General features: G+C 37.7%; 1 protein-coding gene across 1 annotated transcript in view; it reads left to right on the plus strand.

The window, feature by feature from the left end:
- Positions 1–24,675, plus strand: part of clvs2 (clavesin 2) — a 61,003-nt gene extending 36,328 nt beyond the window's left edge. The window contains exons 3-5 of the mRNA XM_069888292.1: positions 14,241–14,351; positions 16,340–16,560; positions 24,374–24,675. Coding sequence (XP_069744393.1) covers positions 14,241–14,351; positions 16,340–16,560; positions 24,374–24,458 — 417 coding nt within the window. The 3' untranslated portion in view covers positions 24,459–24,675. The remainder of the gene's footprint in view (positions 1–14,240; positions 14,352–16,339; positions 16,561–24,373) is intronic.
- Positions 24,676–24,980: the final 305 nt, after the last annotated feature.

Here is a 24,980-nt window from a genome sequence, read left to right on the forward strand (position 1 = left end):
TGTGGGTGGGAGAGGGAGACTCCAGTGATCCTCTCTGTCACTCATGGTCCTAAGGATTGACCTTTGATCAATTTTTCTGCAGCAACAATACCACGCTGTGATGCATCTGTCCAGGACATTCTCGATACAGCTCCTGTAGAAGTTTAACATGATAGTGGCCCAATAGCCTTGCCCGATTCATTCTTCTCCGGAAGTGCAGTTGCAGGAAGAATGTGACAAATTTCTTTTGTTAGACAATGAAATATTCTGACCTTTTTCTGTTTGGTGTACAGATAAGATGCATTCCTTAGCCAGAATTTGTGCCACTTAAATTTAGAAGAGTCCAGGGTTCTTTCTCAATAATACAGTAGCATTGTCAATCTATTTAATTTCCCATTTGAGCTATCCATGTGAATTATTCTGCAATGCAATGGGATGTTATGCTTGTATAGAACATTTTGCAAAGCTATTGTATTTGCCAAATTGTGTAGCAAATATTATCGCTTACATGGAAATCTATTACATGGTTTTATTGCTCATTATTTTACTCTTCTTCTCTGGAGATCAGAGCTAATTAGATCCAAATTATTGGCTTCGAATTAACACCTAATCAGACTGGCTTTGAGATTGTTTCAAATTTATAACAGGATGGAAACTTTTAATCTCATCAATCACTGTTATAGAAGTCCAACTCCCAAAAGTTACCATCTTTCTTGTCTGTTTTGCTTTGTCAGGGCAATTGTTATTCTGTGAAACAGCCAATGAACAAAGAAAAGGCTGGTATAAATCATTGCTATCTTCTCAAAAGGAACCCTTTTCCTCACGTACTATCAATTAAAATCTTAAACTCTATCTAAATTAGCAATCTACATTGAGAATTTTTTTAAAAATTCAAATTTAAGGCAGGCATCTATTCTGTGAAGCCACAGAATATGAGTTTATAGCATCAACAGATTTATATTCCATTGGGGGTCTCACCAGTTTGAGATAAACCTCTCCCAGGGAATTGAAGCCACTAGTGTGTGTGTGTGTGTGTGTGTGTGTGTGTGTGTGTGTGTGTGTGTGTGTGTGTGTGTGTGTGTGTGTGTGTGTGTGTGTGTGTGTGTGTGTGTGTGTGCTCAAAATTGCACATCTGATTGACCTTTCCAAATCCTCTGAACTCCATTACTGGACATCTCCTCACTGGAGTGTGTACTTTCAGAGTTGGGGGTAGGAGTGAGGCTGGAAGAATATAAGGGAGGCTATTACATGGATGGCAACAAAGATGTTGATAGGATAAAATGGATTAACAATAGGACAAATAGTGAAATATTGTATGACCTTAGATAAGGAGGAAAGTCTGCAGATGCTGTGATGGGAATGCAATACACAAAAGCATTGGAGAAACTCAGCAGGTCACGTCATGTCTAGAGGAAGCAAAGGGATATAACCAATGTTTTGGGCCTGAGCCCTTTGTCTAAGTATGAGCAAAAAGCAAAGAGGAGCCTGGATAAAGGAGAAAGGTGGGGGAAGGAGAGGAGATGAGGGAAGAAGGGGCAGGGTGAAGAGCGCAAGCCAACAGGCATGAGGTCATAGGTGGTTATGGATGGGAGGGCAGGAGAAAAAAAATTGAGGTGATGGGGAGGGGCTAGCTCTCTGAATGGAGTGGAAAGGGGTGGGTACCTGGAGGAAAGGAGACAGAGGGATAGAGAAAGAGAGAGCAAGAGATAGGGGAGGGACCCAATAGAAGCTGGTGAAGTCAATCTTAATACTATATAGTTACAGAGTGCCCAGCAGAATATTAGGTGTTATTCCGATAATTTGCAGTTAGCCTCAGTTTAGGTGTGCGTGAGGCCATGGACAAGCATGTTAGTGTTGGAATTAGGTTTGGAATTGAAATAGATGGCCTCTGTAAAGTCTGCCTTATTACAATGGACACAGCAAAGATGCTCAACAAAATGATCTCCCTGTCTGCATCCAGTCTCTCTGATGTAGAGGCCACAATGGGAGCATCAGATGCAGTAGATGACCCCTACAGATTCACAAGTGAAGTGTTGCTTCACTTGGAAGGACAGTTTTGGGGCCCTAATGGTAGTGAGGGAGGAGGTATGTGTGCAGTTACTCGGGTATGTACCAAGGAGATGATTAGTGGGAAGGGATGAGTGGATGAGGGAGTCCCAGGGAGAGCAGTCCCTGCAGAAAGTGGGAGTGGGAGAAGATGTGTCTTGTGGTGGGATCATGTTGTAGGCGGCAGAAATTGCAGAAGGTAATATGAAGAATGTGGAGGTTTTTGAGTGGTAGGTGAGGACAAGGGGAATCCTGTCCTTGTTGTGTCTGAGGGTGGAGGGGCCCAGGGCAGATGTGCAGGAAATAGAGATGTGGGTAAGTGAGTTGATGGCAGTAAAGGGAAAGATGTGTTTTGTGAAGAAGTAGGGAATTTCAGACTTTTGGATGTTCTGGAGTTGAAGACCTCATCCTGGGAGCAGGTGTGATGGATAGAAAGGAATATAATCCTTGCAGGTTACAGAGTGTGAAGAGGAGTAGTTGAGATAACTGTGGGAGTTAGTAGATTTGTTGAAAATGTCATACGTCTAGAGATCGGGAAAGGGGAGAATGTTGTTGGAGATGAACCACATAAATTTGAGTTGGGTTGCAATTTAGCAGCAAATTGGATAAAGTTGCTAAGCTCACCCAAAGTATCAGAGGAAGTTTGAGGAGCCTTGCTCGTGCAGGCTTGTAGCATGGATTGCTCCATATAGCCACCAAAATGGCAGGCACAGCTGGGATTCATGTATGTACCCATGGCTACCCATTTGACTCGGAATATTCTTCCAGGTGGGGGAGAGTAGTGGTGGAGGGGGACTGGTTGAGTCTATTGTGAGAAAGAAACAAAGAGCTTTGAGATCTTCATTGTGTGGAATGGAGGTGTATATTGATTGGATGTCCATGATGAAAATGAGGTGGTCGAGTTCAGGGATTGATGGAAGGTATGTGAAGTATTGTGGATGTAGAAACAAAGGGACTTGATGGGGAGGGGGAAGCAAAATGTAGTTGAGATAAAATTATACAAGTTTGGAGAAGCAGGATCGTGTGGAAATAATGGGTCTACTGGGACAATTGGGCCTGTGGATCTTGGGTAGGAGATAGAACTGGGCAGTACAGGTTAGGAAACATTGAGATTGGAGGATGTGGGCAGGAAGTGATGAGGTCACAGAGGGTGTATGATACAGTGGTTTGATGTTTCTTGGTGGAGTCCTGATCAAATGCTAAGTAAGAGGAGGTGTGTGAGAGCTGTCACCTGGCCTCAACAAGGTAGAGGTCAGTGTGCCTGACCATAACAGCACCAATCTTGTCTGCAGGTTTTATAGTGAGGTTGAGATTGGTGCAGAAAAGTGGGGGGTGAGTTTAGAATAATGAGGGGAGTGGTGGTCAAGACAGTTGTTGTGTTAGTGGTGGTTGGAAATATAAAGGTCTAGAGCAGTCAGCAGGCCAGAATGAAGTGTCCAAGAGGAGGAAGAAGGCTTAAGGCAGGAAAAGGGATCTTCAGTGGGGTATGGAGATTGCTGGTAGAAGAAATAGGCACTGAGATGGAGATGATGGAAGAAGAGTTTGGCATTGTGGCATTTGTGAAACTCATTAAGGTGTGGGCGAAGAGGGAAAAAAGTGAGGGCTCTACTGAGGAAGAGCATTCCATCTCCGAAAGAGGAAAGTCAGACAAGACAGTAAAGACCTGGCGGGGATCAGAAAGATGATCGTGAAGGTTATCAGGGGAAGGAGGGTGGATAAATGTCTTAGTCTTGATTCATAGCTCAATTTTTGAAATTGTAGTTGCAGGTCATTATATTGCACTGGAGGGTGGACGAGTAGAGGTCTTTCAAGAGACATGTGCATGGAGTGGTGGGAGGATGTACGTGTGAGACAGATGGAAAAAAGTGGGAGATGACTTAAATTACATCATGTTCTTTCTTAGGTTAGCTTCTGTTCCTTGAATTAACAGCCTTTCAGTTCTGTCCACCTTTCTTTGATGACCTATTTGATGGCCATCCGTCCCTGCACTCACTCCTAATTCTGTGGAGTCTTTTAATTACATTCCAATAAAGACCAATGTTATTTTACTGTGATATAAAAATAAGTGACAATACTTTTGTAGTCTTTCACTAGGCTGCATTGGAAGCTTTTAGCAGTTGAATTGGAAGACAAACCTTTAGCATGTGTGTGTGTGTGTGTGATCCTAGCATGGCATTTTTTATTTCCAACACATCTTTGAGGATGTGAGCATTGTTGGCACATACAGATTTGTTGTCCATCTCTAACTGCTTTGCAGAAGAAATATTGAACTGTTTTAGTCATTTTGCTAAAGGTACACCATCAGAGATGTTGGCAAAAACATGTCCTTTATTTAGATCCAGTGACAGCAAAAGATCAATCATATATTTCCATGTCAGGATTCATTATGTATTTGAGGGGAACCTGCAGGTGATGGTATCTCCATGCACTTGTTCTCCATGTCCTTCTTGGTAGTAGAGCTCATGGGACTGGGAGATGATGTCCAAGTAGCATGGCCAAGTAATGGCAGTGTCTTTTGTAGATAGTGCACTGAGTACATAAGAGTGGTTGGTGGAGTCCAAATCAAATGGACTGCTGTGTCCTGAATGGTGCAAAAGCTGCATTAATCCTGGCAAAGGTAAAATATTTCAACATACTTCTAAAAATTTGTAATGATAAGGATTTGGAATGTGTGGAGTTACCCACCCTCTCACCTGCTTTCATAAGCACTGCATTTTGAAGCTGATCTTGCTGAGGTTCTGGTTAACGATGATCCTCAGGATGTTTTCACTGGGTAACTCAACATTAAATGTCAAAGATGGGCAGTTTTAATCTGTTTTTGGAGTTGGTCATTACTGGGCATCTATGTGGCACTAATATTGTTTGTCATTCCATACCTGATTTGGTCCAGATCTTGTTGCCTGTAGTCACGGACTGCTTCATTTTTTGAAGACTTGAGAATGGAATTGAACATTGTTCAATGATCAGCAAGCATTCCCACTTCTGACTTTGTGTTGGAAGGAGGATCAATGATGAATTCATCTAACATGGTTGAACCCAGGAAACTGCCTTGAGAATCTCCTTCAAAGTTGTCCATTTTTCAAGGATGATTGTCTATCATATATCACACCATCTTCCTTCCAGTGAGGTGTGATTCCAACCAGCAGATTGTTTCCCCTTGGTTATGATTTCAGTTTTATCAGGGCGCCCTGATCTTGCAATTGCCAAATGGTGCCTTGATATTACGGGCAGGAGCCCTCATCTCTCCTCTGGATTCAGCTCTTTGGTCCACTTTGGACTAAGGACATGATGAAATCTGGCAAAGTTCAAATGAACTCACAATATCTCCAAAAACTCACTATATATATACTGTAAGTCATGACTGTTGGGATGGCTGCAGTTGCTTTGCTTTCAGTCAATATGTTGATAGGCTACCTAATGGGATTGCTAATATGGACTCCTAACTAGGCAGGCAATTGTTTTTCTTCTTTGCCTATTAAGTATGTATTAATACCATAAAACCTGCATTTCATGAAACTGAAAAAGTTTTAAAACAATCTTTTCCAGGTGTGTTTTGTAATTTACTTCTATCTTTGAGAACTCATCTATTTGTAGAAATGGATCAACCTTGTTTGTACCATTTAGGTTGGGGTAGAAATTATATGTCTGAAATAAAGTTCTTCATGCAGGGTTGATTAACTAGCTGCTTGTTTAAGGTGACAAAGGCCACCATTTGTGATAATACATTCAACTGAGTATTAACTTTGACCAATAAAAACATGGATGTCGGTTAAAGAGAAGGAAGATCATTTTTCATCAGTTGATGCATCTGGAGACTGCAGTAAGAAGCACAACCTTCTTATCAGAGAAAAAGAGGGGTTTCCATTGGGAATTCTGAGTACCAAAATCTTTGTACAGGTGCTCCCCTGCTTATGATGGTTCGATTTATGATTTTTTTGAAGTTCAAATCTATATTTTTTGTTTTGAATTCCGATCTGTTCCTGCGCTTTCAATATGCAGTGCACTACTCTTTTGCGATGCTGGGTGATGGCAGCATCACACGAGAGTATTGTACAGCTTACTCTCTCGCAATACTGACTCAACCACGGTCACAGACGCTTTGATGAGTAAAATTGATGACCTTGTCACTTTAACATCACCACCATCCTCACTGTCCAGCAATTAATTTTAGTTCAGTGCTTCAGAAATTCCTCATGCCCAGTGTGCTTTCACCTTTGAGTGTTAATGTGTTTTTTTATTATGTGGAATAAAGGTATTCAAAATTTAATTATAGAAAAATGGTAAGTGCATTATTCGTTTACAACTTAAGATTTTTTAGACTTATCTGATCTAAGAGCAAACTAAGTAAGGCAGCAAACATCTTAGCAGAATTTTGAGGACTACAGAATTAAAAAGGATATTTGGCCATAAATTAACATTTCATTAGAACTGTAGTGTTTGCCTCAGATATACTCATCTATGACCTAACCTCTACCTACTTGCTGGTAGAATTCATTAGGGTAAAACCTGGAATTAAATTTTGGGAAATGGAGCTGGATGATTGGTTGCACCAACTTGAACAGAGCTGTCTATCTATTTATTTATTTAATATTAAAAGAAAAACAACAATAAGATATACAACACAGTAATTGGTCATTTCAGCCCACAAGTCCATGCTATCTAATTTACATCCAATTAACCTACACCCCCAGTACATTTTGAACAGTGGGAGGAAACAGGAGCCCCCATGGAAAACCCATATAACTATGAGTAGAACATACTGTTTTAAAGGGGTTTTAGTGTAAGTCACACACAGATACAAACAATTCAAAACAGATCTGATTTAAAATGCTGGAGCGCTGCTCAAGCCACACAGTCCAGGCTCCGAGTGCCTTTGCAAAAAATTTGTAGAATGCCTATAAGGACTTCACAAGTAGGTGTTAATTGGACCTGCTGTGGAGTAATGGATTATTGTTTTGGAAAGCAACAGTTGAATGAACTCAGAAGATTGGGTCTGGTGCCGCAGTCTGAGTGAACTTTGCTTTCTAAGAGGGTCATGTGGTTTTCTGTGTGTGTGTGTATGTGTCTGTGTGTGTGTGTGTGTGTGTGTGTGTGTGTGTGTGTGTGTGTGTGTGTGTGTGTGTGTGTGTGTGAGAGAGAGAGAGTGAGAGAGAGAGAATTCAGTTCTACAGTTCAGCAGCAGCAGCTGGGACTGGAACAGGACAAGCTGGCAAGTTTGTGGAAAAAACCCATTATGAAGACGGGTTGTGAGTGCTTAGTTCAGCCTGGTCAAAGCGCTTGTGGTCCATACAAGAGGAGATGGCTGGCTGTATAATATTTTACTTGAAATAAGGGAAACAGAATAGAACTCTGTAGTGACCTGAAAGAAAGAGGTTATCATCTGGAAAATCCTGATGGAGCAAGTTTCTTCGGCAAGACACTGACGTGGCTGATCAGAAGGAATAAGTTTGTGTCAAATGAGCAACAAATCTCTCTCTGTAAACTGACAAGAACCTACCTGAGTGGAAACCATTTACCATTCAAGCCCCAAAGCCTGGTGAAGATTCATAAATGTTAATTTCTATGCACAGTATAAGAATTGCCTGCAACCAGTGAATTTGGAGGAGTGAGAAGTGAGATTGGACTGTGAATTAAAGAACTTTTCTGAACTTACACACACATTACATACACATGTGCTGAGAATTAGAAAGGGGTTAAGTTAGGTTAAGTTAAGTAGTAATAAGTTAAAGTTTGATCCTGTTTTCATGTTTAAAGATAATTAAAAGCAACCATTTTAAAGTTTAAGTAACCATTTGTCTTGGTGAATTTCTATTGCTGCCGGGTTTTGGGGTCATCTGGGCTCATAACAATACAAACTCCTTACAGACAGCGCGGGATTCGAACCCCGGGCCCAATTGCTGGTGCTGTAAAGGTGTTGCACTAACTGCTACATCAACTGTGCTGCCCTATACTGGAGGTGTGTTGGCTGAGTGTTCAGTGGGAAAATAGGTCCAACTGGAAAAGGGTTCATTTTACCTACATTATTGACTGATAAATATTTCTAGAGGTTAGAACTTTATAATTGTTTGGAAATGGGTGGTAACTCGATGGATAATTGTGATATGTGGCTTAGCATTTTAGCCCAATGAAAGAAGATTGGGAGTGATGAAGATGAAAATGTAAAAAAGAGGCTGCCGGCTCATTGGAGTTATAAAATCTTCAAAACTTCTGAACAAATATTCTCAATTTTTTTGGATGCCTTCCCTAGCATTTAGAGCATGGGTTATCTAATAAGGAGTGAGAATCTTAATGGCTGTTGATGGCCTCTCCCCTCTCCATAATCTCAGATATTATCTGAATGTTTATGTTTATGAGTCTACCTGACCTTGATTTACAGGCAACCTTTGCATCATTAGGAGCACAATCACCTCAATGTTTCTGATAACTAGGCAATAGTCCCAAAATATCCCAGAACTAATTGGAGACTCGCAGAGGTGCAGCTACCTCACACTTTGAATAGCCCAAGTTCAATCCTGATCGCCGTTGCTGCCTGTGTGGGATTATGATCCTGTGGGTTTCTCCTTCATGCTCCAGATTCTTCCCATATCCCAAAGAAGTTCTACTTCTTAGTTCAATTGGCCATTGTAAATTAGACCTTGGATGGGTGAAAATCAGGAGAAACTGATTGGCATGTGTGATGGTCATGAAGAAATAATTGGAGGAAATGAGATTGATGTGATTGCTCTTTGACTTGGCATTGGCTTATTAAATGGCTTCCTATGTTATAACAAAAAATGAGCACTTGTTTCAAAGTCACTTGTGGGTATGATGATGAGGTAATTTATGCTGCATTACTGACAACTAGTTGAGTTTTACCAATTTTAAAATATGGCACTGTGTTTGCAAGTTCTGAAATACTCCGTTGTAAAATACAACTCTGCATATTTAGATTTCGATCCAATAGTACTATAGAGTCATGATTATTGAAAATCCAAATTTTGTCGACAGTTATTTCTCTTTTTATTTTACCCTTCTTGGTTTCCAATCCTAAATGCATTGAAATGAAAACTGAATGTTCTGCTTTCATGCAGTGTTCATAATTGTTATTCTGTTACAGTAAATCCCAGAGAGTTTTTCAACTTAGAAGTTGCTAAGGCAACATGTCTGAAGGTGAATGCTTTATTTGTTGCTCATAGTTAAAAGCTGCAATGCTTCAGATAGCTTGTTTATTTTTCTGTGACTTGGACATCAGTGGTATGAAACAATGTGGGGTTCTGCTACAATTGGGCATTACCTCTGGGATGTACTTAGAGATGGTACCAACATTGCAAAATGGCAATGCCATCATATTCCCACAATATGTGTGAGGCGAAAGGCCTGTGAATTATCTCTTCAATTGTAGATTCCTCTCCACCTAAACTTACCCTTACCATGTTGGAATTTTTACATGGATACAGTCTTGAAATGATCCTTCCATCTTTTAGAGTAATTGAAGTTATACAGCACAGAACATGATTACAAAATAAATAAAAACTCTCCTGCTTGTTCATGCCTCCATTTTCTGCATATGTTTATCTAGAAGCTTTAATCATGTCCATTTAAGGCACTTTGCATTCTCTATGTAAAAAAAAAATGCTCCACATATCTCATTCATTTTTCCTCGCCTCACCTTAAATGCATGATCTTTGGTGTTTGACAGTTTTAACCCGATAAAAAGATTCTGACTGTTTACCTTGCCTATGACTCTCATAATTTAATAAACTTCTATCAGGTCTCTCCTCAGCCTTTGATTGATTTAGATTTTTCTCTGGAAGGTCAAACTTCTCCTTACAACTTGTAGCACGTCGAATGACTCAAAGACTTGTAGATTCAAACCAAGGCTTTTATTACTAAAAGACTGGAGTGTAGTACATCGAGGTCGACCAGTCCAAACTGACCTGGATCTGTTTAGGTGCAGCACCTTATGACCTGACCAATAGGTGTGGTTACGGCTCTCAGCCATTCATTAGCACTAAATACAAATATATACAGAGATGATAGGATCCCATGCTATCACACAACTCAAACCCTTTAATCTAGGCAGCATCTTGATAAATTCATCCCTTTCCAAAGCCTCTATACTATTCCTGTCATGACCAGAAATACAAACTCATCCGGATGTTAAATTATCCATAGCCTATCTCAGTCATTCTCAACGGGGGCCACAGCACATTTAAAGAGAGCCACAGACTGAAATCAAAAATTTTTTTAATGACTTTATGTATCAGTAATTGGTAAGAGAGAAGAATGGAAGAAACCAACTAAACTTGACTGCTTCACAGGGAAGTGGGCCCACAAACCTAAAAGGGCCATTTCCAAAAAGAAAAATGGGTTGAGAATGACTGGTCTAACTAATTTATCCTGATAAGTTAAACATTTAAGCTAGTCAAAGAATCAGCATGGACATTGAAGTTATGAACACTGGCAATAAGAAATGTATAACTAAAGGAATTGTTTTTATAATGCTCTACAGGGAAGCAATGTTATCAAAGAATGCTCCAAAGTTCACTTAAGTATGTGAGTCTATGATAAACTTGGTTCCTTATTTATCATTTTATTTTTTCAAGTTCCTCCTCTTTTATCAACACAACTTAATAAGAAGTCTTACAGAAATTTCGGTTGGCACAGTGGCATAGCTAGTAAAGCTACTGACTCACAGCTCCAGTGACCTGAATTCAGTCCTGACTTCTGATGGCATGTGTGTAGAGCAGTGGTTCTCAACCTTTTTCTTTCCACTCACATACCCCTTTAAGTATTCCCTATGCCATCGGTGCTCTGTAATTAGTAAGGGATTGCTTAAGGTGGTACATGGGTGGAAAGAAAAAGGTTGAAAACCACTATTTTAATTGTACCTAATTGACTTGTTATGTGCACGGTTTCATAACTCCAAAGGAAACAGGCCAATGACAGTTTTTCTCTAGCAAATTATTTCAGTAACAATGGGTCTAGAGCAGTGATTCTCAGTCTTCCCTTCCCACTCACATACTACCCTAAGCAATCCCTTACTAATCACAGAGGACACAGCGTAGGGATTACTTAAAGTGGAAAAAAAAAGTTTGACAACCACTGATTTACACATTCTCCCGGTGACTAAATGAGTTCCCCTCAGGTATTACTGTTTATTCCACATTCCAAAGGTGTGCAAATACGTGCAGGTTGGTAGATAAATACGTTACTGGAAATTGCCCATAATGTGTAGGAGAGTGCTTGAATCAGAATAGTGCAGGATTACATGCTGAGGGACACATTGAGGCTTGGCTCGCCAATGTGACGGTGCTGTGGGGAAGAATCACAGACTAGAGTCCTTCCATTACTGGGTATTAAGGGGCTGAGCCCCTCAAATTGCAGTAAGAGGAGAATCGACAAGGTGCCACAAGAGTGGTAATGATGTGAATACGAATGCATATAACAATGTTTAGTGATAGAAATGTATGGTTACAAAATGAAGGATGGGAAGAGACTTTGAACGGTTTTCTTTTGTAAATAATTTATTGTGAATAAATTCTATTTTGGTAAAAAAAAAGTATGGGATTAGTGCCAGATGGTGGGTGTATTTTTGGAGAGCTGTAAGACCCGTTTCCATGCTATATGACCCCTCAAATCCTGTTTCTTCCACATTTAAGGCAACAGTACAATTTGGCAAGAGATGGATGTGGAGAAAATTCTGGATGTTTGAATGTAAATGACAAAACAGAGCCAAAAATTCTTCCACTCACTGATTTATTTCTTCCACATTCCTTTCTTAAACACATGAATTGAAGCTTCCTTGAAGTGATGTTATGTGATTTCTCCTGTAGTTGCTAATGCCTGCTGTGGCACACACTGTTATGTGACTATATGGCCTAAAAGTTATAGGGATTGAGATTCTAGATGATGAGCAACAGGAACGCTCCTTCAAGTTCAAATTCTCCCAAGATGAAATGTTTAATAATGTTTATGTGATCTTGATATTGCAACAATGTTACAACTAAAGATTACTGTTCCCAACATTGAAAGAGTCTTGCAAATGATCTAATTTCTTTCAAGAAATGATTATAGGCATGGACTTTTAAACATATGGGTTGACTATATAGGCAATAATAAATAAATTACACAATAAAATTATCATAATTGGTAGCTCATTTTTAACCAGGTACCATTTTGGTTCCTTATTTTTTTCAGGAACAATTGGACAGGCTGGAACTCTGTTCTCTGGAGCGTAGAAGGTTGAGGAGTGATTTGATAGAGGTATTCAGAACTATAAGGGGAACGGATAGAGTCAATGTGGATTGGCTTTTTCCACTGAGAGTGGGGGAGATTCAAACAAGAAGGCACGGATTGAGAGTAAAAGGGGAAAGGTTTAAGGGAAACATGAGGAGGAATTTCTTCACGCAGAGGGTGGTGGGGTTGTGGAATGAACTTCTGGCAGTGATGGTAGAAACGAGATCGATGTTAGTATTCAAGGAAAGGTTGGATAGGTATATGGACGGGAGAGGTGTGGAGGGTTATGGGCCAAATGTGGGTCAGTGGGACTAGGTGGGAGATGATGTTTGGCATGGACTAGTAGGGAAAAACTGGCCTGTTTCTGTGCTGTAGATGGTTATATGCCAGTGTTTAGTAATAAAGTGAAGCCTTTCCTTTAACTTTCACTTTTTTCCCCTCTTTGAACTGCTCATACTAAAAACTGCTCTAGTTATTGTGCTTTCTTTTTTACTGTATTTGTGACCTTTCCTTGACCTCAAGATGCATGAGTCTATTACAGCATGCAACAGTACATTCCGTCCTTTGTTACTGATTTTTTTTCTTCCGCCAGTCAGCCATTTGTTCTGATAATTGTCACTTCAGTTTGAGATTTAAACATAAATGCTTCATATTTGCTAAAAGTAATTCAGAAAAAAATGATTATGTGATCATTTTTGTTACAGCTATCACAATTACAAAATCTCACGTGTTGTAATTAATGAGCAAAGGTAAACTTCACTGAATATTTTGTTAAAAGGGATTTGGGCTGCTGTTCCTCAAGGAAACACTAATTAAATATGTTTGTTGCATAAAGAGCTCTATACTGAATTTAAAACAGTCCATTTATATCAATTGTGCAAACCCTGTATGTTGCTTCCTTTAACAAGGAAATGAAAAATAATGAAATCCATTGGAATTAAACACCTTTACAACTGTTACAAGCCCAGAGGACCCATAAACCCAGCAGCAATAGATATTCACCAAGATAAATGGTTACTTAAACAAAAGTTGCTTTTAATTATCTTTAAACATGAAAATAGAATCAAACTTTAACTTATCACTAACTTACTTAACCTAACTTAACCCTCTTCTAATTCTAAGTGCACGTGTGTGTAATGTGTGTGTAAGTTCAGAAAAGTTATTTGGCTCACAGTCCAATCTCACTTCTCATTCCTCCGAGTTCACTGGTTGCAGGCAATTCTTATACTGTGCACAGAATTTAACATTTATAAAGTTCACCAGGCTTTAGTTACTCGAAAGGTAAATGGCTAGCACTCAGGAAGGTTTTTGTTGGGTTTCAGAGAGAGATGTGATGTTCCAGGACATCCACAACTGATGTACTTCCATCAGTCACCTCAGTGTCTTGCTGATGAATCTTGCCCCTTCAGGGTTCTCCAGATGATAACCTCTTTCTTTCAGGTCAGCACAGAGTTCCTTTTTGTTTCACTTATTCCAAGTGAAACATTAGACAGCCAGACCTCTCCTCCTGCATGAACCACAAGGGCTGTGACTAGGCCATCTTCCACACTTGGGCTTTTTGCCAGCTTGTCCTGTTCCAGTCCCAGCTGCTCTGCTGGCTGCAACACTGTCAAGTGATCTCTGTTTGTGTGTGTCTCTCTCTCACACACTCCGAGACTGAGAGAAAGCCTGTTTGACTCTTGCTGCTTACAAAACCACATGACCCTCTTGCAACAGCAAATTCTCCTTTCAGACAACGGCGGCTCCAGCCTGCTCTTTCATCTGTTGCCTTAGTAAACAATAATCCATTAGTGACATTTCTTGAGCACTCTTCAAAGCTCTTGCAAAAAGGTGTGAGAAGCCACTATGTCTCCAGTATTTCAAATAAGATCTATTTTAAAGTATCTGTAATGCAACCTACTCTAACAAACCTTTCACAATTTATCTCCCAAAAAATATTTCTATATACTCTGTCATACAACAGCTGGAAGATTCACTGTGTACTTTTCTCATTACAGGACAGCTTTCCTTCTCGTTTTGGAGGAATTCATTTTGTCAACCAGCCCTGGTATATTCATGCTCTTTATACTGTCATTAGGCCATTTCTGAAAGAGAAGACCAGGAAACGGGTGAGATAAATAATATGATATGATATTAGAGTTTATTGTCATATATCTAAGTACAATTCACAGATGCACTGAAATTCTTCCAACAGCAGCTGCACAGATAAGATACAGACTAATTTTGTATCAGCATTTTGCACTGGGCATATCTCTGCTGTAATCCTTATAATGAATCTATTATGTATTACGGACTATAATAAGATTTAATGACAATAGTGTAATACAGTAAGTCCCCTGGTTAAGAATGTTCAACTTACGGACAACTCATACTTATGAATGGACTACGCACAGCTTCAGCGGTTTGTCAGCTCGAGGAAGGAGAAGGCCATCTGCCATTTTAAGTCTGATCACATTGCCATTAACACTGTGTTGAGTGTATAACTTGTATATGGCTTAAATTGTTCTCTTATTTACCCTTGTAACCATGCCTCCAAAATGAACGTCCATTGCAAGAGATGATAATGCTTAAATTCTGACTTATCTGCAAATTCGACTTAAAGACGGACTTAGAAACAGATCTCATTCGTAACCTGGGGACTATCTGTGTTTTTGTTTAAAACTGATGGTCTTAATGAAGATTCTGTTTTAAGTATACAACCCCACTGAGAAGACAGGAACAGTTAATTGACTTGCAAGAGACACTGCAATGAATTTAGATCAGGTTTATTTCATTGTGTTCTATAGTTAACAACAAATTGTCCCAAGAATAATTATTATCTGACAAATCATTCATCTGCTGAAGATGATTTTACAACTGTTGTCTCAACAGGGAGTCTTGTCCACTGAAATATTGTACATGTTACAATACATACTCCCACACAAAGGTCTCTCCGACTGATTTAAATGTTGGAAAATCAAATATTTATAAGAATTGATTTCCTGAAAATGTAGCCTTACATGAAATTTTGGCTTACTCAGAGCTATCTCATTTCCACATTCGTATTGCTTTAAATACAACATTTTTTCCATAAATCTATATTACTAGAATCATTGAAGCACTTGAAGGGGGAGTTATGATTATAAGTGAATGATCATACTTACAGTTCCATCCCAGAAGTAAACTCGACGAATATTATTCCACATTCATTATTTCGCCCTTTTAGGTGACACTCTCATTTTAAATTCATGATGAGATCATGCCACTTAGTTTGATTATTCTTCATGCTAAGTCTAAGCAGAGAGAACTTTGTCCCTACCAATAATAACTTTAACCAGATTTAATGCGAATTAGAATAGAAAGTTCACAGAAAATTGACAGAAACAGGATCTTCCATGGGCCTTTCAAGTAACAAAATATAATTGTTATAAATATATATAAATATAATAGAGATTACCAGGAAGTTACAGATGTCATAAAGTCCTTTAGAGCTTACTTGTTCTTTACAGTTGGCCCTTTGCTTACTAATTTGCAACTCACATCTTTGGTCAAAAATTGTAGCCTTTGTCCTGACCCCTCACTGAATGTAAAGTAGAATTTCATGTGTGGAAAAAAATGCACCAAATATATTTCCAAAAGATTAAGGAGTACTTTGGATTCCGCTGAATATTAGCACCATTAAGAACCATGTCTCACAGAAGGTACTAAAGTTTGAAGTCCAGCACCTCGAGATTCAAGAACAGCTATCAGGTTGTTGAACCACCCCATATTACCTTAAGCATAAACTACTCCAGGACCAGCAAAAGATTTGTCTGTACTATGGAAACTTCACTTTCTTTTTTTCCATTAACTGCAACTGTTAATATTTATTTACCTATCCTTTTATATTTGTCAAATCTTTTTTCTGCTTGGCATATTGTGGTAATTTAAGTGGGTATATCTTGCAGACCTGCATGGCTGCACCAAGTGAGAATGTATGGTGAAATTATGCATTTGACAATAAACTCTGATCTCATCTCATCTCAACATTTAAATTTGAAAAATGCTTTTGAAAAACATAACAGTTTTATTATTCTTATATTAATATGTATGTGCTATTGCATCATTATCTTTCTAGATATTTATGCATGGAAATAATTTAAACAGCCTTCATCAGCTCATACATCCCGAAATCCTGCCTTCAGAATTTGGAGGGATGTTGCCACCTTATGACATGGGAACATGGGCAAGAACTCTTCTGGGTCACGAGTATGATGACGATAATGAATATGTTAGTGATTCCTATAACATGTCTTTCAAAGATGTAGAAAAGACCCTGTCTCCAAAATCTATGAAGAGGTATGTTCTCTTCTATTTATCAAATTTGCAACACTACTTTTTACATCTCTGATAAATTTATATCAATGTAGAAAATCTGCCAAGAAGAAATGAACCACTCTGCCTATACATACATTAAAAAAAAGCATTGTATGGATTTTTGTTCTTGAGAAGTACATCGTTTTTAAATTGTGGACTTTGAGTCTGAGTGGGATGATATAGAAAACTGCTCTTAATCTGTACTATTTATAATTGTCATGTCATACAGCATGAGAACAGACTCTTGGACTCACCAAACCTATAACAATCATGAAGCAACCATTTACATAGAACATAAATCTAGACCAGTGGGTCTCAACCTTTCTCTTCCCACCCACATCCCACTTTAAGTAATCCCTATGCCATCGGTGCTCTGTGATTAGTAAGGAATTGCTTAAGGTGGGATGTGGGTGGGAAGAAAAAGGTTGAAAACCACTGTTTTAATTGTACCTAATTGACTTGTTATGTGCATGGTTTCATAACTCCAAAGGAAATGGGCCAATGACAATTTTTCTCAAGCAAAATATTTCGGTAACAGTTGGGTCTAGAGCAGTGATTCTCAACCTGAGAATTACTGTAAGTGGTCTGTGAGTGGAAAGAAAAAGGTTGAGAATCACTGATCTAGAACATCACAACACAGTACAGACCCTTCAGCCGGGATGTGCTGGCCAATATAGACCTTCTCCACAACAATCTAACCCTTTCCTACCTCACACCAATAACCGTCTAATTTTCTTACATCCATGTGCCTCTCTGAGAATCTTTTAATTGTTCTTTTTGCATCAGCCTCCACCACCATCTCTAGTATTGCACTCCAAGCACGCACCATTCTCAGAGTAAAAAAATATCTTACCTCGGACATCTCGCCTAAACTTTCCTCCATTCATCTTAACTAGATCCCATGTGGTATTTACACTAATACTATATAATTTCACCTGTTTAAAAATTTCTCCATTCGCTTTCCCCAAATGCTCCCAATCACCCACGCTTTATGCTTTCTTCATGTGACCATTGCACCTGCCAAAAATTTAACCAATTGAGAGTTTTCTTAACCTTTGTGCCCAAATTCTTGATTTATTCCAATCCATTAGAGAGTCAGCTTCAAGAAAATATTTGTTATTGGAAAACACTTAATTTGTATGAAGATTAAAATGTAGGGTTCATTTAAAAAAAAATGTCAAATGCAACATAGGACAATTTTATTGTTCCTAGAATGAAATAATGCTTTGGTAAATTACCATTTTACCAATTAGTGTAACTAAATTTTAATCTAAGACCAGAGAAATTGATCATTTTACCTGCACCTCTCAAAACGGGCTGCTGCAGAACAACAGGAACATAATCAGAGAGAAAGTTTTCAAGCATTTTAATTTTTGAGGAATATATTAAACATTTGTGTTGAATTTCTGTTTCCTGCAATTTATTCGAGCCAAAGTTGAGTTTAAAAAGAGACTCAATTTTCAAGTAGTTATTTGGTACAATTAAGGAAAGTTAAGTTGAGGCTTTCATGTGGCACCTAAAACAGTTCTATAGATTAGATCTATAGTATCATGCAACACAGAAATAAGCCCTTTGGCCTTGCATAGGTCGTTAAGCTCCCATTTACACTGATATACCACAAATCCCATTTTATTTTTCCCCCATTCTGATCAACTTCCTCCAAGATTTTACGACTCTCCTATATATTAGGGGCAATTTATAATAGCCAATTAACCTTCCACCCACATCCCAAATTCTTGCTTGTTAGAAACTAGAGCACATAGAACAGGGATGGGCAAACAGATGTTTAAACGCCATAAGAAAAAAATATTACATACACATTTTTACTCTTACACGCATATTTTGTTACAAATATTGTATATAAATTTTAAGAAATACATGTACATTCAGTCCCAGGATTAAGAACGTAGGACATATGAACAACTCGTACTTACAAACAGGCTACACGCAGCTTCAGTGGTTCATCAGCTTGAGGAAGGAGAATGCCATCCACTATTTTATGTCCGATCATGTTTCCATTACACTTTGTTGAGTGTGTAACTTGGCTTGAATTTTTCTCTAATTTACCTTTGTAACCATGCATCCAAAGTGTGAATCTGATGCACGTGCTGTTGATGCATAAGTTCCGACATATCTACAAATTCGACTTAAAGACAGATTAGGAACAGATCTTGTTTGTAACCTGGGGATGCCTGTACATAATAATACTTATTCATATATGTAGTTTTTAAACTGTTAATTTGTATTAGTTTCAATAATCAAAAAGTATATATATACATTCCAAATATTTTGTTTATACTGGTAAATCTGTGTTGAAGGTGTTGGGAACTCAGACAGAAAGGCAGCCATGGTCTAGGTGAGAGTTTGGAATTTGGGAACTCCGGTGGGTGGGTGGCCTGGATCACACTAACTCTCTTCTAATTTCACTTCCCTTAACACATCCACGCATGCCATAATTGTACAATCATGTTATTAAATGCTGATTACAAGATAGTTGCTAAAGTATTACCAAATAGATTGGCAAAGTACTTACCTAAGTTAATACATATGGATCAAACTGGATTTGTTAAAAATAGTAAATCTGCAAATAATGTGGAAAGATTGATTAGTTTAATACATTTAGCTGAAAAGAGGGAAAGTCTGAATGTGGCAGTAGCTTTAGATGCGGATAAGGCATTTGATAGATTAGAATGGGATTTCCTCTTCAAAGTTTTGAGAAAATATGAGTTAGCCTCGATATTCATAAATTGGGTTAAAATGTTATATATGAATCCTGGTGCAAAGGTGGCGACTAATGGTCAAGTTTCAGAAACGTTTCAGTTAACTAGGACATGTAGGCAAATTTGTCCATTGTCATCCGGTTTGTTTATTTTAGTAATTGAACCTTTGGCTGAATTAATAAAACAGAATATAAAATAAATTTATTTGCAGACGATGTTTTGATTTAGTTAACAAATCCTTTAAATTCTTTGTTGCAACTCAAATTAAGATTAATAGAATATGGAGAAATTTCAGGTTATAAAATTGATTGGGATAAAAGCAAAATTACTCCTTTAGTAAATGGGTATTATATACAATGTAAGAGTGTTATTGATTTTAGATGGCTAAATACTGGAATAAAATATTTGGGTATGTGGGTGGATGCAGAGATTAAAAAATTATTTAAATTAAATTACTCACCATTATTGAAGAAAATAAAAGAGGACTTGGAAAAATGGAATATGTTACCTGTAACTTTAATACAGTGGCTCTCAACCTTTTTCTTTCCACTCACATACGACTTTAAGTATTCCATATGCCATAGGAGCTCTGTGATTAGTAAGGGATTGTTAAAGCAGTTTGTAAAGAAAATGTTTGAAAACCACTGTTTTAATTGTACCTGATTGACTCATTACATGCACGGTTTCATAACTCCAAAGGAAATTGGCCAATGATCATTTTTCTCAAGCAAAATATTTCAGTAACAATTGGGTCCGGAGCAGTGATTTTCAACCTTCCCTTCCCACTCACAGACCACCTTAATTAATCCCTTACTAATCACAGAGCACCGATGGCATAGAGAATACTTAAAGTGGAATGTGAGTGGAAAGAAAAAGGTTCAGAACCACTGCTTTAATAGGCAGAGTTAATTGTGTTAAGATGAATATCTTTCCTAGAATACAGTATATTTTTTCAATCGATTCCAAGTGCAATTCCTCATTTTTTAAGGAATTAAAATGCTTATGTTAGGATATTTTAATGGAAAGGTAAAAATGGTGAGGGTTTCTTTGGAGATTAACAGGGAAGTATGATTTGGGAGGTTTGCAACTCCCCAATTTTATGAATTATTATAAAGCAGCCAAGTTGCAATTTTAATTCCAGCTTGGGTGAATATAGAACTCAGTAAAATAGAAGAATCACATCCTCAAAGTTTTATTTATAAATGGAATTGAAGATTATTGATAACAAATAGAGAAACTCCTATTTTGAAGCATTGAATTGAGCTTTGGAATAAGGTTGATAAAGAAATTGGGGGAGGAGTTTGGTGTCACGGAATATGCCATTATTTCAAAATAGATATATTCCATTTTCTATGGGGAGCAAATTTTTAAGGATTTGGCAACATCATGGTATTAAGATGGTTGAGAATTGTTTTAAAGAGGGGAAATTTATGACTTTCAGTAAAATTAAGGAAAATTTTCAGATATCTGAGAATACTAGATTTTGTTATTATCAAGTGATGAATTTTGGTCATGATTTGTTATTACTAGCAGGGTCTGAGGTGGAGTCATTGCTATTTAATGGAGATTATAAGACATTTATTTTGGTAATGTATAATTTGTTACAAAAAAGAAAAGTGGGGGTTTATAAGTCAAGACAAAGATGGGAGATAGATTTGAATAGGCAAATAGATGAATATAGTTGGATTGAGTTGTGTAAAGAATGAAAAGTACAAAAATTGTGATTTTATAGGTTGGTACAATATAATTTTATCTATCAGTTATATTTGACACCTTAAAAATTAAATAGATTGAACCAGACCTTTTTGGATTTATGTGTTAGATGTGGACAGGAAGTTGGTACATTTTTACATTTTACTTAGCAATTTTCTAAGGCTAAACCTTTTTGGATGGAAATAGGTAATTAGTTAGAATGAATAATGGGGGTTAAATTCCCACAGGATATAATGTTATTTTTATTGGGGGGATATTAAAAGAGTTAAACCTAAATTATAATTGAATATATATCAGTGAAATTTGTACCAACTGCTTTAACAATAGCTAGAAAATGTATTACTATAACTTGGAAATCAGATACAGATTTGGGAATGCAAAGATAGCATGCAGAAGTTTGGAGTTGCAGACCACTTGAAAAAATTACTTGCAACTTAGAGATAAATTCTATATATTTTGGAAAATATGGTGCCATATTTATAAAGGGCTGGTATGAATATTTAAATGAAACTCAGACATTCCCTTTCTACCAAAAGTCTATTTACATTCGAAGAAGTTTTATAACATGGAGTACTCCTGCTGTGAATCTCTTGTCCTATACTTTATTTCTTTTTAGTAGGGGATTAGTGGGGGGAGGGATATTGGAGGGGGGGTTCTTCTTAATTCTCTATCTTTTTCAAATTCTTATATATAAGTTGATTTATAGTAATGTAATTTATCTGAATTTTTGTAGTTTTATATTTATAAATAATTTTTAAAAATCACTCAATCACAAGCCATGCCATTCTGTATGATTCCTGTCTCAGCCAACATATTTCTGCGAGCCCCACATTACATGCCAAAGAGCCTGATTTGGCTCGTCAGCTGCAATTTGGTCACCCTGATTTAGAAAAAAAAAACTCATTTGATCACAGGGAGATTGTGCAAACTCTACGCAGACAGCCCTAGAGGCTAAGTCTGAACCTGGGTCACAGCAGCTGTGAGACAGCAGGCCTACTAGCTATGCCACTGTGCTGGGCATTATCTGATGGACTGAACTATTAATCGATAAACCCCAGGCAGAATTCAAGTAATCAGAGAGATGTAATAATATCATTACTCTCATTCCAGTAGAAAGTAGAAGAGTAGAAGAGTTGTGCTTTTAAACAAAATTGATAACAATCGCTGATTAATTCCCCAAAGTTAAATAATGAATGTAATAGCACAAAATAACCCAGTTAAAATCCTCCTCAAATTTAGTGCATTCTCTTTCCTCTCAGACCTTGTTTGGCAATACCCCATTGGTTTAGTCATTGATTGAAGTAATTCTGCACTAGTTATTTCAGAAAAGTTAACACAATTAAGAGTAGTAGTCTGTGATGTTTCTTTTATTGTAATAAATAAATTTGCTTTCTTTTAAAGCAACTATACTTTATTAGCTATAGAACTCAATACCGTGTGGAGGCATCCATCTTGAATCAACTCAAGCTGCAACAAACTAGTCTCTGACTTCCTCTAGTGGTGAAAAGTATCACTAGCACTCTATCACTAGAGTAGGCCATAGTTGACATTCAATATATTCATGGTACAAGTTTTGAACATTAACCAATTCTGTGTTGTTGGTCTCATGGGACATTGACACCATCAAATTGGATTGCATTATTAGTTCAAATGGGTGAATCCTTAACCCATGTTAAAATGTGTGTAAAGGGAATGTAGCATGAACTAATTCTGTATACATGTGCAAACTTTGCTAATTGGAAGTTCATGTCTATTAATTATGGAAACTTAGAATAAATACAGCTCGATTTATTTTGTTAAAGGTTAAGGATTTCCTCCAGAACTCTTTTCTCAGCTTTGTTGTTTGTGTTATGTTGGCTTTGGCTTAACACTGTGGGACTGGTCCTGCAAGTTCCCAGTCACTTGTATAACTCTAAATGGATGTAGGGGAAAATCCCATTGCCTGAATGTGAAGGATCAGGTGTCACTTGAAACTTATCCTTGGGCTTCATCTAAATCTTGAGGTGAACTGTTCATGGCTATTGTGCCTCACCACACAATTTCCTCATCAATGAAATGCCCAGGGTTTACATTTGGCCAAAAACAAAGCTGGGAACAGCTTTGGTTACCATTGCACCATTGATTTTAATATTTTAGTCATTCTGAGTCATATAAAACCATAAACAATGAAATAAATATTCAAATGATTAAGCTTTTCAAATTAAAAAAAAATATTTTAAACACAGAAATAGTCAAAATCATTAAACTAAAGGACTTAGCAAAAACTTACCTTTCCCTTAGCTGCTTTACCTTCAGGCCAGGAATCTCCATTGAAATCAATGGGATCGCGTAATATAGCAAGATTCCTGATATACCTTTGCCTTCTATGGATACTTCGTGACCTGCTGAGCTTCTCCAGTACTTTTCTATATTATCTAGCTCATATTATTCTGTTTATATTTTTATTTGTGTCATAAAATAATACAATATTTTCAGCCTAATTTGCCCATGCCAACCAAAATATCCCTCCGATTCTAGTCCAGCTTGCCTGCATTTGGCTAATATCCATCTAAACCCATCCTATCCACGTATTTATTTTCTTACTTAAATATTGCAATAGTACCTGCATCAACCACTTTCTCTAGCAGCACATTCCATATACCAATCAACTTCTGTGCCAAAAAAGTTATCCCACGGGCTTTTGTTAAATCTCTCCCCCTCACCTTAAACCAATGACCTCTGGTTACTGATTCCCCTAATTTGGGAAAGCACACCCAACCTATTCCTCTTATGGTTTTGTATTTCATTACATGACAATAATGGAATCTTTAACTCTTAAGACAGTGAAATTACTTTCTAAATCTGAGAAGGAAACTTGTAACATTCTCTATTTGAGAAGAGCATAGTTTTAAAACTTTCATTTTATGTGCTAGATTTACCTTTAGGGTGTTGAGTTTTAGCCACATTAAATTTTTGACTCTCCCCTACTCTCCTCTGGATATTTGACAACCTGGGTGAAGCTGCACAGACACCCGCTGTCCTCTCAGACATTGGCTAAATGACTATTGTGCATCTTGGAGCATCAGCCCTGAGACAAGCATTAACTCAGGCAGGCTATCTTGAATAACATGGATAAAAGTAAAGCGTGTAAGGAGTTTGAACATTCTCCCCAGGTCCGTGCGGGTTTCCTCCACGTGCTCTGGTTTCCTCCCTCTCTTCAAAGCCTACAGGCTTGAGGTCAGTTGGGTGTAATTGGGCAGCAGGGGCTCATGGGCCGAAAGGGCCTGTTTCCATGCTGTATGTCTAAATTTAAATTTAAAATTTAAATGAAAATTATAATTGCAACCTTAGCCATCGCTCTGTACTCTGCTTTGATTTTGTAGGTCCCAGTCAGTGGTTGAAGCTGGAGTTCTGAAACACATAGATAAAGATGATGAGAATACCCAACCTTTGCTTTCCCTGGATTAGCATTTTCCAGGCAACAGAATAATTAAGAAAGAGTAAAGCACGACTTCGAGAGGGGTTCTGCACATACATAGAGGACACCGAGTAAACTACTGTGGTAACGTGTCTCTTGGTATGGACATTGCAAACTAGAAATAGGCTCTAATATTTCCAGATGCATCCTTGCCTGCCTGTTTGGATGGTAACGGTTGGTAAATAACATCTTTATTCAAAAAGTGGAAGTGCCAAAATTTAATGTAAATACATTTTCTTATCATTGGAAAGTATTCAAAATCCATTCAGCAGGATTCAGTATAAAATAATAGTAGGAATATTTTCTGAGCCAAGTTTATCAGTTGTGCAGCCTGTACCAAAAGCTGTCTGGTTAATCTTTTACTCTCACCAACAGCCTTTTCCTTTAAGAAAGGTTATATTTTAGAAGCTTTGGCCCAAGTTTGGGGTTCAGTATTTCTTGTCAGTTTGATTGTTTAATGTGGTAATACTATAATTAATGTTTGCATTTGTATAGTGCTTCTTTTGCAATGA

The sequence above is a fragment of the Narcine bancroftii genome, chromosome 6 (genome assembly GCF_036971445.1).
Source record: "Narcine bancroftii isolate sNarBan1 chromosome 6, sNarBan1.hap1, whole genome shotgun sequence".
Classification (NCBI taxonomy): Eukaryota; Metazoa; Chordata; class Chondrichthyes; order Torpediniformes; family Narcinidae; genus Narcine; species Narcine bancroftii.